This window comes from Nyctereutes procyonoides, unplaced genomic scaffold (assembly GCF_905146905.1).
Source record: "Nyctereutes procyonoides isolate TBG_1078 unplaced genomic scaffold, NYPRO_anot_genome, whole genome shotgun sequence".
Taxonomy (NCBI): Eukaryota; Metazoa; Chordata; class Mammalia; order Carnivora; family Canidae; genus Nyctereutes; species Nyctereutes procyonoides.
The window spans coordinates 38,804,960-38,823,819 of NW_026575082.1; the positions used below are offsets into that span (position 1 = coordinate 38,804,960).

The following is an 18,860-nucleotide window of genomic DNA, read 5'->3' on the forward strand; positions in this document are numbered from 1 at the left end:
AGGTTTGCACATCTCAAATTGCTATTTATAGTTACTGGTTTCAATGTGGCAGTATTATTTTTTAAAGATTTTATTTATTCATTTGAGAGAGAGAGAGGAAAAAAAAAACACACTGCGGGGTGGGGGTAAGAAGGAGAAGTAGACATATATTTATTTACCTAAAAGTAAGTTACCTTCGCACATTATAGCAGGCCTTAAGCCTGATGAGATTTCATGTAAGTTTTTGTTTTTAACCAAAATGAAGATATTTCTTTTGGTCATATGCACTTAACTTTAAATAAATTCTGAAAGGGCGTACAAAACAATAAATTCAGGGTAGTAAAAATAAAACTATCAAATGTTATACGAAAAAAATCACAGCTGACTTAAGTTTATTTCAACCTTTTTCTTTCTCTCTAAGCATTTAAATGAGTGTCAACAGTTGTGTCAATTCCTGTAGATCTAGAAAGACTATGATAATAGGTGGAGAGTCAAAGAGGAGCATTTCTCTGCTAAACTTCTGTCATAAATTACCCAGAATTTCATAGAAGCTGAATTGCAAGATATGCAACCAGAGCACATCTTTAATTTCTCACTGGACAAAAGATGGCTTTAGCTACCAGGAGGCCAGCCTGTTCTTGTAAACATGACCAAGGCTGATACCCCACAAATGATTAGGGAGCCCATTCAAGTATGTAAAAACCACAAAGACTTCATGAAACCGATATGAGCCAGTAGTAATTTCTATTTCTCCCCATAGAAATTGAGAGGCTAGGTCAATGTTGAAAATTAGCCATTTCATAGGAATAAGCAAAAAAAAAAAAAAAAAAAAAAAAAACAAAAAAACCCCTCTAGAAGTGCTATACAATGGTAACATTGATACCTTTGTAAAAAGGATTCTGCATCCATTTTCAGTGGCTAAGGAAGTATATGTTGGGGGAGGAAGGGCAGTTTCCCCACAGCACACCACAGAATTCTCCAACACCAGCTGGGTGTCCTAATATTCAATTCTGCCCCTACCTACAAATAGCATCAGATTCCACAAGTAAAAGGCTCAGTCCAACAAGACTGCCCTGCACTTCAGAGGCCAAATGCAAGCCCAGGTAGGCTATGCTTTTAACCAACCAGCTACAGACTGGAGGTTCCAACAACGCTGTCCAACTCAGGATGCCAACCTGTACTTCAGACCAATAGGCTATAAATCAGAGGTTCCCACAACTCCCTCCCTGGCTTTAATTAATTTTTCAGAGTGGCTCACAGAATTCAGGAAGCCTGTTTTACTTACTAGATGACCCATTTCTTGTGAAAGGATATAATTCAGGAACAGCCGGGTGGAAGAGATGCATAGGATGAAGTACAGGGAAAAGGCATAGGGTTTCTACCCACCATTCTCCCCGAATCTCTGTGATGAGTGAGTGACAACACACCTTTTTTTCTGAGTCACAACGCACCCATTTCATCTTTCTGGAAGCAATTTCAGGAACTGAGGGCAAGAGGCCAAATGTAATCAAAGATGCTCCCATTGTTCTTATTGCTCAGGAAGTTCCAAGAGTTTTAACACCTCTGTGCCAGAAATGAGGAGAATATGTATTTCTAATTATAGATCACCATATAACACCTGCAATACGATAGAAGGCACAGAACAAATTGTGAAAAACTCCTCAGCCTTATATACATAATCTATCATGACAAGCCTCTAATACCTGCTGTGAGATGACAAAGTCTGACAGTCATTTGTCTTTGGGACTCAACCAAAGGATCTTCTTGTTTCTTGTTTCCACAGCAGGAGGTTGGGAGGAAGAAGTAGTATGGTTATTCTAATACTCAGTATTATTTCCATATTATGTAAGAATGTTCTTTGCACAATTCCCCCAGGGCAGAGTAATAAATGTGCATTATAGTGAAATAAACTTAGAGCATATTTTGAATGGTTATGTGCCAGACACCTCATTAATACTTTTATATAACCAATTTAACTCTCTCAATCTGAGAGTGAGAGGTAGGTTTTATCAATCCATTTTCAAACTGAAGGAAAGGATGCCTCCACAAGTTAATTAATTTTCCTGAGATGGTCTAGAAGGTGAGGAGCAGACCTGAAGTTCCAACCTGGCTAAGTGCAGAATCCAGGTTTGAACCTCTAAACAACTCTTCCTGAATTCAAAGAAAAGCAATACAAACATGATCTTATTTGCCTCTGTTAATAAATTGTACATACATTACCACAATCCAAAAATTATCAGTAATATTAGAAGCCATTATTAGCTGTAACTACTCAGAAAGGTTGCAGTTAATATAATGTGTTGTTGGCCTCTATTTAATTAAACAAATACCTTTCATTAGATAACTGATTACATTGGCTTGATAAAGTGTACATCTGTCTAATCATGGCAGTGGTTAAAAAAAGAAAGTAGATAAAAAAGAGGAAAGAAAGAAGAGGGAAGAGGGAAAGAAAGAAGGAAAAAAGTGAGGAAAGGATAGGGAGAGAGTCAAAGAGGGAAAGAAAGAAAAAGGGATTGTGGGAGACAGGAAGGAGAGAAACAAGGAAACCGCTGCTGAATGTCAATCCCACGTGGGAGCAAATAGCCACTCTGAACCCACTTTGTAATTTCCTTCTATATACTTCATAAGTCAAAACATTTCACTCCACACACCAAGAGCCTTATAAATGGGATTAATAGACATAGTCAATATTCTTCCAAGAGATGGATTTTTTTTCTAAACTATGGGATAAGGTTTAAAAATGTCACTTTTTTCATTTCCATGTGACTTACATATTTTCTAAATCACCCTTCATTTCAAACAACTATTGTACTAGAAGCTTGGCAATGAAGGAAAGATGCCACTGTTAATGTTTTTGTAAAGCTTGACAATTTATATTTTAAAAATGGTTCCTTAGTAATGTCAGTATTATGTCTAGAACTGATTCTAGTTGAATGTTATATAAATGAAAAGATTTAGTATTTTTTTTCCTTAGGAAAGAACTGCAGCCCTGAAATCTTTACAAACTATAGTATTTATTAATAATATATAAAAGCATGTTGCATATCGACCTCAAAAAAGGCAAAGAAAATTTCTTTGGTATTGATAAATTGAAGACTACCCAAAGGAATTCCGAATGCTCTATCTTGATAGATTGAAAATTGCAGAGAAATTTCTAGGTTCACTATATTGCATTTAGGCATAATCCTATAGTTTTCTTTTGCAGTATATGGCCTCATATTAAATTAAGGCAGCTTACTTTACAGCAGTGTGGCATCTGACTTAAACATAAATATTCAAAGGTAGAAAAGTTGTGTTCCTCTTCCTTGGGAAATTGACCTGTTAGAGAGCAGTGACATGACATAGGGCAGATATCACTTAACAACACATGTTGCTTTGCCTCATACCTTGGTCATTCTGGCAGATGGCCTTCAGGACGCGATGCCCCAGGCCACATTTTCCATGATCAGGGATACAAATCCCTTCGGATACCAGCCATCGGTAACACATCGGATCCTCGCAAGGGATAGACTCCACCAAATGAGGGCAGTGGCCTGCAGACCCTGTGGATTCCATGAGAACATGACGCCGTCTCATTCTAAATCCTGAAAAGAAAAAAAAAAAAATTTCACGGTATTCCATCTTTATCCAACAGAAGAAAAGCAGCAGCAACTGGAAGAGAGATGAAACTTTCATTTCATTCTCTATAGTTCTAAAAGGTGTATTATTTTAAGGTGTTTTCCTTTATAGGAAAAGGAAGGAATAGACGAAAAGAAAGGGAAAGAAAATGGACAAGAACTAGAGGAGGAAAGCTGTCCTCCAAGACTGAACAACCTTGGCGTGGCCACACATAATCAAACCAAGTAGTAAGTAGCATGTTGTCCAACAGAATCAATAAACCAGCAGAAATAAATGAAGACTCTCAGAAATAGCCTAAACACAGATAAATCCATTTCATGGATTCTTTTTTCTGTTGTTTTTCATATTCTGGTTACTCCACATTGAGTTGAAATGTGGAGTACAACTGTATTAGATGTACATGTGTACATCTGGCATACCCCTGGTAACTAAGAAATTTGTGCATTGAGGTTTCTAAGTCAGCCTGCCCTGTGAACATAGCACCTCTTTGGACCACATTTCCCATGTTGGCTTGACATGGGTCTCTAGACTGTTAATCAGTTTAAAAAATATGTAGTGGGACTAGAGCCAAACAGCCCACTATAAAAAGGATATAAATGGGCCTTACACGCTATAAGCTCACAGAGTGACAAACTCAGGCTACAAGAGACAAGCAGCTACAAATCGAGGAAAATGATTCAACCATACAACTGTAGGGAGTGTGGAGGTGTATGGTGAAGTGGAGAATATGTGCTCGCTCTAAAAGAGGTGGCGATTCTATAGCTTCCATGGACTATTGCCATGAGGGAATATGGACCCTCTGTTAACAAACCTAATTTTTGACTAAGAAATAGAAATCCAAGTTGCATTTTGTTTCTATATGAAATCTCTGCATGTTTAACTAATTTATGTTTTTAAAAAACAAAGTAGCCTAAAAGAAAAGAAAAGTGACTGAGAACTAGATACAACCATTTGGTTTATGAGTTTTCAATCTCTGGCCCTGATGACATATCATTTCTGAAGGCTATGCCTGCCTTCCATGAATCTCATATTTTACTTCCAGTCTCTATCATACCAAATTCTGTTTACCAGCTTAATTGCTTCAATTCCTTTTATTTTTGTTTTGTTTAAATTTTTTTTTTTGTTTAAAATTTTATTTATTGGGATCCCTGGGTGGCGCAGCGGTTTGGCGCCTGCCTTTGGCCCAGGGCGCGATTCTGGAGACCCGGGATCGAATCCCACATCGGGCTCCCGGTGCATGGAGCCTGCTTCTCCCTCTGCCTGTGTCTCTGCCTCTCTCTCTCTCTCTCTCTCTCTGTGACTATCATAAATAAATTAAATTAAAAAAAATTTATTTATTCAAGAGAGATACACAGAGACATACACAGAGGGAGAAGCAGGCTCCCTGCAGGGAACCCAATGTGGGACTTGATCCCAGAATCCCAGGATCATGACCTGAGCCAAAGGTAAACACTCAACCACACAGCCACCCAAGAGTACCTAGTTCCTTTTATTTTTAATGAAACCAATCTTATTGGGTGATAACATTTTAAGGAATTATTCACCTTTTTCTTTTAGATAAGTTAAAAGAGACAGACAGGGGATGCCTGGGTGTCTCAGTGGTTGAGCCTCTGCCTTTGGCTCAGGTCGTGATCTTAGAGTGCCGTGATTGAGTCCCACATTGGGCTTCCCTTGAAGAGCCTGCTTCTCTCTCTGCATATGTCTCTGCCTCTCTCTGTGTGTCTCTCGTGAACAAATAAATAAATAAAATCTTTATTTAAAAAAATGGACAGACAGATGACTATGACAGGAAAAAAAGAGAGTATGAGAACACTGAAGTCCCACCATGAAAGTTAGATACCCCACTACCATTCCCACAAGAGGTGGGAAAAAGGACAAGTTAGGGAGCATGTGAAGTCACAAAGCCAGGTATATATCTCTCCCAGATTTCCCAAAGCCGTGCCTATTTTCCCATCAATAGTAATTGAAATGAAAAGTTTACAAAGCTCAAGGTATAGTTGGCAAAAGACTGGCTCCTATAAAATTACACAGCCAAGGAAGGAGTTTGGAACTAATGGACACATGGTTTTAGGCCACAAGAGGGAGCTGAGCTTCCTTAGAATATTACAGGGCTGGACAAGTATTTTAGATAAAAATACTCAAGTGCTTTATTTAGGTTTTCTTGCTCTAGGGTTAACCCATGAACTACTTATTTTTCCCTTTCTTCTTCTTCTTTTTTTTTTTTTTTTTTTTTTTTAAGAAAGGGAGAGGGAAGGAGGAGAAAGGCAGGGAAGGAGGCAGAGGGAGAGGGAGAGGAAGAATCTTAAGGAGGCTCCACGCCCAGCACAGCCTGACATGGGGCTCCACCCCACAACCCTGAGATCATGACCTGAGCTGAAATCCAGAGTCAGACACTTAACCGAATGAGCCACCCAGGCACCTCTGAGCTCCTTTTAGAAGAGATTCTTCGATTTTTATACTGACAATCAGCCATGTAGGGGAAGGTATCATTCAGCCAATCAGAGACCACATTCATGATCATGGCATTGAAAATATTAAGGTCAGGGACAATTAAAATAATAGATGGCTTCTGCCATACTTTATACCTACAAGTCTGTATCATTAATTAGTTAAAATCTGCAGAAAGGGGGACACCTGGGTGGTTCAGCAGTTGAACGTCTGCCTTCAGCTCAGGATGTGATCCCGGAGTTCCAGGATTGAGTCTCATATGGGGCTCCCTGCATGGAGCTTGCTTCGCCTCCCTCTGCCTGTGTCTCTGACTCCCTCTGTGTCTCTCATGAATAAATAAGTAAAATCTCTGAACAACAACAACAAAAATCTGCAAAAGGGATCTACTCCCTTCCTGGGCCACCTTCAGAAAAGACACAGGAAACATACAAGGTTTCTTTTTTTTTTTTTTTTTTTTCATACAAGGTTTCAACTGCACTTGATGGTCACCCAGCTACACTGAGCTCCAAGCTCTCATTGCCACACAGCTTGGGTCATGACCTCTATTCTTATGTGTCCATATGCTGCTTATTTACCATCTTACGTTTATGTTTGTTTAGTTTACACGTTTGAGCAGGACATAGCATGGGTCTCCATGATTTATAAGGTTTGACAACTAAGAAACTTAGTCGTCTTTACTGAGGATTCTAGGTGTACTAGTACCTAGAACTTAAGGCCATTGAGGGGTATGTGAAGTTTCCCTCCACAAATCAAATTGCATCCATCTCACAATAAATCTATAGATTACACCTCCTTAGTCAATAAATTTGTCCAGTCTTTCATCTATGCTGCCCTTGTCCTGACCGTAACTAGGATCAAATCACAGCACAAGCTCAGCATAAAACAGAAACCTTGGAGCCTCTTGTTAGTGCTTAACCTTTAATCACACATTCATGTTCATGCCTGCAATAGACATCAGGCTTCCCCAGGGTGCTTCTGTTTCAAAAGATACACAACTGCCAAGTTCACAGTGTCTGGGGCCAGCCAACCACTTACCTTCATTTACTGAATTCCATATTAATAAGATAGCGTCATTCAGTAAACATTAACTGCCATATGTAGATCACTGTAATGTACTGTGGGAAGCCAAAGGAGGAACAGAAAACATCTATTCTTCATGGAGCATACAGTCCAACAAAGGGAAAAGGTACATGTATTAATTAAATATCTACCTATCCCAAGATGGTGCCAGCCATTTTACTTACATTACCCCAAAATAATAAATCTTCAAAACTATTTTGTAAGTTGTCATTCACGTTTTATGGATGTGAAAACTAAGATCAGACGAGACTATATTACTGCTCCAGAGGCACGTTATTGATTAACTAGATATGTATGAAATTCAGTCGAGGACTTTTTGAGTCATCCCCTCTTCATAAGAAATAATTCAAGTCAGCTCCTCTGTGTGATGTATTCTAGCCCCACTTCATACAGTGAATCTGCAGGAACTGTGGATCATTTCCTTAAAATGAAAGTGTGCAGGCCGGAGAGTGGGATTTTAGGCACGAGGCAGCAAGAATGAGTTTTAACAATCACTTAATGACTACAGATTCAATCCACCTTTAATGAAACTGGTATTTGCAGGATTTTTTTTTTTTTTTAATTTCATGAACCCAAAGTTTAGTGTATATTCTGCTGGCTTACTATATATTTTACTGAATTTTAGCAAAGAGTGAATTGTGGATTGGGGAGAGAAAAGAGAAGAAGCACAAATGGCAGAAGATGGGCCAAAGTTTTTCAAATGAAATCATGGGAAAATTAAAGGAGACATAGGAGGTAAATGTAGGTTTGAGGCCATGTGCTTGTGGCCCCAAAGTGTCCATGTAAGCTTCTATGGAGCTATCCATGGGCAATACTGTGTCTCCACACTAACGCCTCTTGAACAGGCCTGAAGCAGTAGCCAGCAGGTTGACCAAGGATGACAAAAGCTTATTCCATCTTAAGCATCTCATTGGTTCCTCATCTCTGGCAGCCCTAGAAATAGGGTAACAACTTTGTGTTGTTAACACAAAGGGTTCTAACCCTTTAGAAATCAACCACCATTCCTGCAAGAGTAGCACTTTACAGTATCATTATTAGTTTGCACCCTGCTGTGAATATAGAAAATAAGAAAAACTAATGTTAGGGCAATCTTGATCATGAGAACTCTCAACACTTAGAATGAGAAGTAGGCATGCAACCCCCAACATCCTAACACACACAGACATAGAAAAATAGAGAAAAGAAAAAACTATCTCTTGGCACACACATTTTCTATAACAAATCAAAATGATTTTTATAGACTTCTCACTGAAAGTTGATCTATATAGCAGGCAAGAACGGAAAATGGAAAATTTCCCCCATTGTTGTTATATAAGATCTAAAATATGCAGTATTGCCCTGCTTTGGTGTGTTATCTAAATTGATTTGTTTCAGAGTGTAAAAGACTGTCTTTGTAAAGATATTCATGGCTTCCCAGTTTCAGGATGTCTTTTCCTATGGGAATTTTTAGAACTTTAGACGTATGACTGGGGGTAAATACCTTATTGGGGGAGTTAAGAAATCCCTGAAGTTCTACCACATAAGCAGTTACCTATTGTGACACTGTACTGAGAAGCCTCCATCAACTTGTTCTTTAAAACAACTTCTGTGGGCAAGGATGTCTTTCTGGAATATGTATGAAAAGGACAAGGATGTCATATAAATGTATGTCTCTGTATCAAAAAGAATTTTTAAAAATGTATTATATCTTTGTGTAGAGTTCATTCATCAGCAATTTTTTCAGGTTATTTCTCTTACATATATCTCTAATTATAACTCCCTAGGAGTGTATCAAAGATAAAGCAATGAATGATAAAACCTGATCCAATTTAAATTCTTCTGAAAGGCGTCCTAGCTTCACTTGACAAGTACCAACCCGCTGAGTACTGTTCCCCTTGTCTGCCTATCAAAGACCTGGTGGAAAGTGTGAAGGCTGCGTACAACGGCTGATTTTCTAATGTACTCTGAATGGCTGACAGTCACAAACCTTACAGGATTTCTGACTGAAGGATGTCTGCCTTAGAATAACAGCCATATTATGATCATTTCTAGAGTAACTAATTTCTTCTGTTAGATGCACAAAATTAACCGCTTTCCCATCCTTTCTTTTTCTTTTTCTTTTTTTTTTTTAATTTGAACAAAAGGAACATACCAAAGCAATAGCACAGTGACTGAGGAAAAGACTATTGAAGAGAAAAAAAGTAATTATCTCCAACTTTACACATTAATTTTCTTGCTGTTGTTTGCTAATATTTCCCTCAAATCCTCTATCTTCCAAATATATATATATATATGAAATGCATATAGGAAGGTTCACTGCATTTCCTTAGGGTAGGGAATTCAAATGTGAAGCTTAACAGTTCAGTTTACATCCCAGAGTTTTGTGATGTTTAATGCATTAGCTCATGTATTGCAGCCTCTGTGGAATTCCAAATTGCATTTACGTTGTGCCAGTCAGCGACTCTGGCAGCCCTCATGGTAGGACCATGGGACAGACAGATTGAAAAGATCCCAGACTTCAGGCTCACAAGTCAGTAGAAATAACAAGAAGATTACTTACCATCATCATAACATGCTTGGACTCCTTGTAGGCACAGAATCACTTCCCTAGAGGGAAAACTCTATTCTTTATTTTTCCCAAGAGGGATTAGAGGCAGGTGGTCCTGGCAGATTTTAGAAAGACCTTAAAAATCAAAATTGTCTCTGCTCTGGGGAAGCATTTATAAAATACCTAACTTCCAGACCTGAATAACAATCATTGCTGTATACATGCTCTTCTGTTTGTGATTACTTAGTGCCTAGGGCAGGTGATTCAGCCTAAGTATGAGCCCTATAAAACAGAGACTGGTTCTCATCAATCCCAACATGACCCTTCACTCTGCAAGTAGCTGGGTGACAGTACTACCTTCACTACCTTCAGGTGAGTTCTATCGTCTCCACCCTTTCCTTCAGCTCCATAGGCTGTGCCTCTCTTGGAAAAATTTATTGTTTGAGGCAAAAAACATTCCAGTTACCTGCTTCTCTCAAGCTATTCTTGGAACACCCTTCCTTTCTCACTCAACTGCAGTCCAAAGGTAGCACACTGGAGCTAAAACAAATCCCATGTCCCATGCCTTATCCTACATTGGTTCAATTATTGGCTCCCAAGACTAATGGGTTCCACTGGCCAATATGGTGCATGTGGGCAGAGGCCTTCTTTGCTAAGCTTGGCATTGGATTTGTGCCTTTATCCAAACTTCCTTAGGCTATGGAGGGAATCACTAAGGAAGCCCAGTATTTGAAGGAACACTGGACTAGGGAGATAGGAAGCCAGGTTCTTAGTGCTGGCTGGGCCACTATTAAATTTAAGACAAATCGGTTCACTTCTCCACACTTTAGTTTTGAAATATCATGAAGTGTCATGACTTGCTGAGCCTAAATGCTGATGCAAAGTTGGTATTAGTATACCTAGGGCTGCCAAAAGAGAAGACCACAGTGGGTGATGTAAGATAACAGAATTTTTTTTGGTCTCACAGTTCTGGAGAAATCAAAGGGTCTGTAGAGCCATGCTTCCTCTGAATGTGCTGGGGAAAGACTGCCCCCATCCTTTCCCTAGCTTCTGGTGGTTGTTGGCAATCCTTCGCACTCCTTGGCTTATACACGTATCACTCTAATGTCTGCCTTTGCATAGCATTCTCCTCTGTGTATCTCTGTGTCCAAATCTCAGTCTTTGTGTAAGGACATCAGTCATTAAAATAGGGCCTACCCTAATCCAATATGACCTCATCTTAACTTGAGTCCATCTGCAATAACCCTATTTCCCTATAAGGTCATATTCACATATACTAGGTGTTAGGAATGGAGATTTTTTTTTTTTTGAAGGATATAATTCAACTCACAACAGGTGATATCTAATGAATGATGGACCAGGGTGCATTTGCAAGAGTTGACTCATACAATAGAGGAATAGGGGCTAATGAAGAAAAGGTTTGGCATTAAAGCATCTTGGGCCAAGGGGGCAAACAGAGGGGTCTGAAGGTTGTGAGACTCCCAGCTGAGTTCCACAGACCAGTTCAGAATTATGTGGAAAAGGAAGATTGAAAAAAAAAAAAAGTTGAAAGAGAACTTTTAACAAAGGGTTTTGTGGAAATTTGCTCAAGTGACAAAAATTACAACATAGAATGAAGAAGAAATAATTCTCTGAATTACTGTAGAAATTCTGGCCCAGAACAAAGGGGATAAGCAATTAATAACCATCTATTAAGATTAACCTCAGCATTGCTTTTACTTCCCATAGTATCAGCACCTCGTATTTCCTTGAGGAAGCCACCCCTCCCTGACTCTCAGTGGTGAGGCTTGCCTAGCCTTGTCCCTGCAGGGGTGGTCTCATGTAGGACTTGGCCAGAGTGGCTGGGTCAGGGTAGCACATGGTTAGCCAAACAGATTCAGTTCCAGGATTCTTCCTGGAAGTATTAAGAAAGACATTTCTTTCTACTCTATCTACACTCTAAAATCATAATTCTTTTTTCTTTTCATAGTGAGAATCTTAAAGATTTAATCTCTTAGCAACTTTCAAGTATATAATACAGTATTGTTGATATCGTGCTGCACATTGGATCCTCAAACTTACTAACTTTATAACTGGAAGTTTGTAAACTTTGATCAATATCTCCCCATTTTTTCCCCACCATCCAGCCTCTGGCAATCAGTATTCTACTCTTTGTTACTATAATTCCAGGTTTTTTAGAATCTACATATAAGTGAGAACATACAATGTTTGTCTTTCTCTGACTTATTTTACTTTGTATAATATCCTCAAGTTTCATCCATGTTGTCACAATGGTAGCATTTCCTTCATTTTTATGGCTAAATAATATCCCTATAAATATATATGAGTGAGTGTATATATGTAAGTGTGTGTGTGTATATATCACATTTCCTTTATCTATTTATGCATCAATAGTCACTTAGGTTGTTTCCACACTTTTACTATTGTGTGCTGCACTAGTACTATTTAACACTGTAAGGAACATGGGGGTACAAACAGTACATCTTAAAAATTCTTACCACAGGAAAAAGGTAACTATGTGAGGATGGATAGATGTGTTATTGTGGCAATTGTTTTGCTATATATATTTATATCAAATCAGTATGTCTTATCCTTAAAATTACCCAATACTGTATGTCAATTATATCTCAATAAAGCTAGACAAAATTAATTGACCATAACAATAAGAGAGCTCCTTTATAACATACTACATTGCTTTTATTGCAATGTTTTGGAGAAAAAAAAATTCCTCTACATAAAATGTACATATCAATTTTGTGACATATTAATTCTAGAAAGCTAAAGTATAAAAGGAATGTATCTAAGGATCAAGGAAACAAAAATTTTTTAGCTTCATTCTCCAGTTTCCAATTTGCAAACCATGCTGAAAGTTTAGATAAAATCGAAAGACTCTTCACAATCTGCCTTACTGAAATCCCAAATTGAATTTTATGTACTTGAGTTGGGATTATTAGGATGAGATGGGGTGTGTCTCTCTCTCTCTCTCTCTCTCTCTCTCTCTCTTTTGATTTATTTTAAATCAAAAGCCAATTGGATAAAATACTGTTAAATATTATACTGCCTCCAAAGAAACAAAAAAAAATTATTTCACTGAAGTGATTTAGAGCATCTGGTACTGGACTTTTTGTTAACAAACTTTAAAAAATAGATATTTCAGATCAGAGAGCTTCTAAGAGTTACAAAAATTTTTGTTATCTATCACTCAGGGGCATTAATAATCACTAAAAGACATTTGCTAACTAAACCTAAATCTACTAATGAGAAGTATACACAATAAAAGTTCAACAAAGAAAGAAAGAGAGAGAGAAAGAGAAATTAGGAAGGAAGGAAGGAAGGAAGGAAGGAAGGAAGGAAGGAAGGGAGGGAGGAAGGGAGGGAGGAAGGAAGGGAGGAAGAGAGAAAGAAAAAGAAAAAAATCAATAAATCAATGCTGAGCTCTTCTCCATGGAGAGGGCCTGCCTTAAACTAAACTGAATACAGAGAAAAGCAGAACTAAGAGATGGAGAAATAGAAGACTGTAAATGGAAAGAGAAGAACAGAAGACTGTAGAAATAGAAGTCTGTAAAGAGAAATAATGAGAGTGAGACTGCTGGCCTATTGATATTTTTGGCTGCAGCCCTATCTTCCCTTCTATTTTTAGCCACATAAGCTACTAAATTTCCTTCTTTTGGCTTAATCCAGTTTGAATTGGATTTCTGTTACTTATAACAAAAAGCTATAAAATAATATGAGGCCCCCTTGGCTTAGTTGGGTTCTACAACTTCAAAATCAAAGGAAGGTAGCACTCAGAATAGCCAATGTACCTGAGTATCCACACCCACAGCCACAGTGGCTGCGGAAGCCAGAGTCCAATATTCAGGGATTTTTTTTTAGACAACAATGTTAATTGGATTGGCTCAAACATAAGAAGGCTGGTTCTGATAACATGTAAGTCATCCTGGGGAGTCTCATATGCAACTACAGGAGACCTACAAGGTCCAATAATACATATGTAAACCACAAGACAACAACTTGTGGGTGTTAGCATTAATGGGAAATTATTTTTATTCATAAACTGAAGAGGCTTGAAGATATTCTGGATATAAGTCTAATAAAAAAGTAGCATGGGCGTCTCCACTGCAACCCTCCAGGTTTCACAGAGATCCAGATTTCTATTATTTGATAAAAGAGTTAAAATTAGCTTCTTCCTCCCCAATCTAGACTCAACACACATTCTCTTCTTCTGTCTTAGGACAAAGAGTCAGAGTAAAGAGAAAAGTCCAGAGCGTGGGTGTGTGAACTTGGACATGCACATGTGTGCATGTGAGCAATCCAGGAATCACTGAAATGTGGATTTTCAAATGGACACAGAATTAAGCTGAGAGCATCAGCTTTGTAGCACAAAGCACTTGGCCACGCATTCTCTCTTTGCATGTGACAGGGTTAGGGCTTAGCAAACACAACCTAATTTCCGGAATGTTCTTGGAGCTCATTTCTCCTAGAAAAAGGAATACTTCTTTTTAGCATTTCTGTTGAAGGGAATATAGTATCAATACAAATTGAAAGGCCAATGAAAAAAAAGCCAAAGTGTCACCAAAAATGAACTTCTGAAGATGAAGATGTGTAAATAACAGCAAACTAATGGAAACAAGACTACAGAGGCCTACAGAATTAAACAAGCATATCAAGTCTGAAGACCTCACTCTAAGCCCAAGGACATCAAAAAGTAAACAACACGCATAAATGCCCTTTGTGAAAAATCTGAAATAGAACAACAAGTTCGGCATGTGGAAATCTGAAAATAAATAGATGCGCAAAACAGTTGTTTCCTGATGTGATTACAGAAATCATGTCTCATTTCCTCAGAATAAGCATTATACATATAAAACATGGCTATACCATATTGAGTAGTAGTCACTTCACCAGCTATGAGCCTCACTTGAAGGTCAATCAAGGTCAGATTCTTGTTCCATGGAAATGTCCTCCACAGCCTCCCTAATAACTAAATGCTGTCAGGCTTGAGCTGGTTATCTACATTTTACAAACAAATATTGTCTTAAGCAGGCTTAATTGGCTACTTAGCTACCAGAATAATTGTGTGTACACTGGAAGTAAATGAAGCACGCACAAACAAGACACTCACCTTTTCTCCCCTGAGGATCACGGCAGTTTTCATGGATGCACAGGCCCCAGTCTGACCAGGAAGATACGATGCAGTCTGTAGAGCAAGGGATATTGCAGAGCTGAGAGGCTGAAGGGGCAGGTCCCAAACATAATGTCTTTTTCACAGGTCTAGAGACTATAGAAAAAAAAAAAAAGGTCTATGTCACATTCTCTGGATACCCCTTGAATTATTAATGTCTATATTTGTATGCCTACCTTGCCCACAGTCAGCTTTCTGGTTAAAGGGTATAGGCAAACAAAACATAAACACTCTCTAATACCTGTTGCTTAGCTCTACACTATTAGCATTTGGGGTGAGAAAAGGTTAGGGGAAAAAAAAAAGACAGCAACAAAGGGCATGCACCTGAGTTTCCTGTTTCACAGAGTATTCTCTGGGAATTCAAGAGACGACTGGAAATACAGATACAAATTATCTAGAGTTATGATTCAAAAAAAAAAATAAATGGCTTTGTAAAGTTTCAAGATGAGTCTATCTCAACTATATAAATGACTAGGTTGCCGCGAAAAAATCAAAATCAAAACCCTGAGGTGGGGTGTTTGGCATAACCAATCTACTGCTGCTACTCCCCTGAGGTGTGGAGCTCTCAAAGACACAGAAGAAAAATGGTTTTTAGAAAAGAAGAAAAATTTGGATCTGTGACTGCAGAATTAGCCCTTCAAAGTCAGTTTCATTAGTGAGGCTATCCAGAAACACAAGGAATATCTGAGAAGCCATGGGGAGATGCCAAAGAGGGAGCTTTCCCACCCTTCCTGGTGTACCTGCACTCAGGGTACGCCCAGAACTGGGTCCCTTCAGGATACAGGGACCACCTGGCCATGAGTGGCACTCACCAAGTGCCTTCTCCATGCAGATTCACTCTGGGCACCATGAAAATATACAGATGAAGGAGAAGATAAGATTCTGACTCTTATGGAGATTATAACAGGATAGGAGTTAAGATAGAAATGACACAATAAAAGAAGAGCCAGATGCATAACTATGTTTGCACTGAGTGATCCCACACAAAAGTGGTTTGGGAGCAGTTCAGAGCTTGTGATCAAACGGTTTAAGTTCAGATAGTCTTATCTTATGAACTGGCTTATACTCTTGTCTAAATATTTCCCATGTGTCATGTCCACCTTGTTAAGCAGATTAGAAGTGCTTCAAAGACAAAGATGGGTGTGACAGGATTGGGTGGTAAATCATATCATCTACTTTGCTTCTTTACTCTTTACATGGATGTCCGTTGTATCTGGCAAAGACGGCAATAAATCGCAGCTCTGACCAGCAGAACTTTGTACATAAATTTTTAAAAAGCAAAAACCACTGTGTTTTTTTTTGAAAGATTGTACTTATTTATTTCACAGAGAGAGAGAGAGAAAGAGAGAGAAAGAGAGAGAGCGAGCACAAGCAGGGGGAGTAGAAGAGGGAGAGGGGGAAGTAGACTCCCTGCTGAACATGGAGCCTGATGCAAGGCTCAATCCCGGGATCCCAGGATCATGGCCCGAGCTGAAGGCAGACATTTAAGTGACTGAGCCATGCAGGTGCCCCCCAAAATACTGTTTTCAAGAAGTTGTAAATCATGGCAGAAGTGTTTCTAATGAATAGTGAGGCAGCTTGAGGTGCTTGTGACAGTCAATGGGAAAAGCAAAGTTCACAAAAAAATGTAAGAAATTGTTTGGTTTTCAACTAATTCTTATATATTTTACCAAAAGGATTTGACTTGACTTAAAATAAAAGACGGGAGCAAAGCAAGATGGTCAATGGAAATGTCAAAGATCACAAGCCATGTGGAGGAGGAAGAGATAGAAAGAGAGCATAGATATTGGTGGCAATTGGTGGGTTACCTGGCAGGCTCAGGAGTAGCAGTGATCAAACAGAGATTGTGTTGGCCAGAATGGTGAGATGGGGGGGTTGGAGTGACCGGAACTGGGATGTACATATGACACTGGTGGATTGTGGATAAAGAACAACCTGTGATATACTTGAGTAAGATGAAAATAAAGAGAGAAGGTGGCCAGCAACCACCACCTCATCACCACCACCTGTGAGTTTGGGGGAGGGGGCCTGTGATTCCTTACCTAGGAGTGAGCAAAATAAAACACATAAGACTGCCCTTCACTGAATACATTATGCATTCATTCCAAAACCATTAGTACCCACTTTAAATCAGACTTTCTTGGATGGTGTCTGCTTTCAAGGAGCTCTCAATCAAGAAGGGCAAGTCAAGTAGCATATTAATAAAATTGATGGAGAGTGATGCTTCAAAGCATCACAGGAATTGAAAGCTGTATAGTCAGAGGTCTTAAGACAGAAAGGCCTTTGGGTCTGGGCCCAGGCTTATGAGCATGTGTTCTCACAAACTCTAAAGTTCGTTTCTCCCCAAAAAACTAGGTAGTGATGGAAAAGGAAGTAGGGCATATAAACTAATTAATCTACTTAAACATATTTAGTGAATCCCAGGCACTGGTTATAAATTAATTCACTTAACCCGCATAACTTTGAGATATATGTTATCACCATCTCAAGTTAAAAATGGGGATTTTGCAACAGAGAAATGTTTATTCACTTGCTCACATTCTTAATTAGTTAGGAGCCGAGCTGAGATTGTGATCCAGGCAGGCTGGCTCCAGGGTCTGTGCTCCTAACCACTGTATTATGTAGTCTTATTTCAGGCCATTCAACCTACACTGATAAGTAAGTACCTACTGAGTATCAACCCTGTGCTAGGAGCTGAAGTCAGAATAGTGAGTAAAAGAGATAAGGTCCTTGTCCCCATGGAACTCATATTTTTGTGAGTTGATACTAGTCATACACAATTTTGTGAGCCCCAACAACAAGACCAGAAGGCTGTTAGTACTGCTTCTCTTTCCTTTGTCATGGCTGCCTTACTGCAACACCAGACAGATGTTAGGTGTCTGATGGTCAATGCTGAGAAGATATCCCAACTCTTTCAGCTCCAAGATCCAGTAGATACTTGCTGCTACAACTTTTGTACTTGAGGTTGAGGCCAGCCATTGAAACTAATCAATCTGCAAGTGCAGCACCTAGACCCACAGTAGGCCTTCACTAATCTGATTAGAAGCTCCTAAATGTCTTCAGATTGGCAGTGCAGTTGGAAAGAGACTGGGATCCTGTTCTATGTCAAGGACAATGTTTTTACAGATCATTATGTTTACCTAGCTTATTTTTGGAGAGCTATTAAGAATGTTTGGGAGGTAGGCAGTTAAGTCTCCCAAAGTCCCCTTTGATAAATACTTAACTGTCAATCAGTTGACTGCTGGATATTATGGATAATGGTACTCCTAAGATTTGGAAGTTAGGAGAGACATGGTGTGCTAGAGAGGAGCTAGGGGTAGTGGGGTTCCCTGGAGACTATTAAGTGAGATAATTAGAAGACCCAGGAGTGAGAGTGAGGCTATTTGTCAGAGCAATCATGCCTCTTTAGCACCTACCACTTTGACAGACAGTAGATCTTAATCCATATAGATAAATTTTTCTAGTCCCAGGTGACATGTCTAAGATGCTTCATTTAGCATTGAATCAATGTACTTGGGCCAACCTATCTCTATCTCAGACGCTCTGGGCTACATTTGCTCTAGAAATAAATCATAAGTAAGTCACAAAGCACTTACCAGCTTCAGACCACTTAGGCAGTTTTCTCCCCAAGAACAGCAAACACAGAATATCTCTAAGACTATTAGCTATTAAGAGCTAGAAGGGAGCTAATTTAGTTTAATTAATCAATTTTACTGAAAAATTGAGCTCCAAAGACATTAGACAGTTTCTATAGATTTACTCAGCAAGTCCAGGGCAGAGCAAGACCTGAGCTTTGTCCCAGGTGGTTGACTCATCTCTACTTGTCCCTGTTGATTTTCCTTCCATGGAATGAAGCCATCAGATAGGACTCATGAGTTTGTTTGTACCAAGGATATTCTGTTGATGAATCATAGTGACTACAATGGAGGTAATCAGTGACACAACAGATCCAAAACGTCCATGAAGGCTACAGGCTCACTATAACCTTTTAAATAAAATCCAAATCTTTCACCTACTTTATCGCTA

The 18,860-nt window shown here is 39.0% G+C and overlaps 1 protein-coding gene across 1 annotated transcript in view; it reads right to left on the minus strand.

The window, feature by feature from the left end:
• LOC129514579 (thrombospondin type-1 domain-containing protein 7B) overlaps positions 1-18,860 on the minus strand; it is a 741,731-nt gene that overhangs the window by 483,033 nt on the left and 239,838 nt on the right. The window contains exons 5-6 of the mRNA XM_055333257.1: positions 14,775-14,930; positions 3,366-3,563 (exon numbers count right to left, since the gene is read on the minus strand). Coding sequence (XP_055189232.1) covers positions 3,366-3,563; positions 14,775-14,930 — 354 coding nt within the window. The remainder of the gene's footprint in view (positions 1-3,365; positions 3,564-14,774; positions 14,931-18,860) is intronic.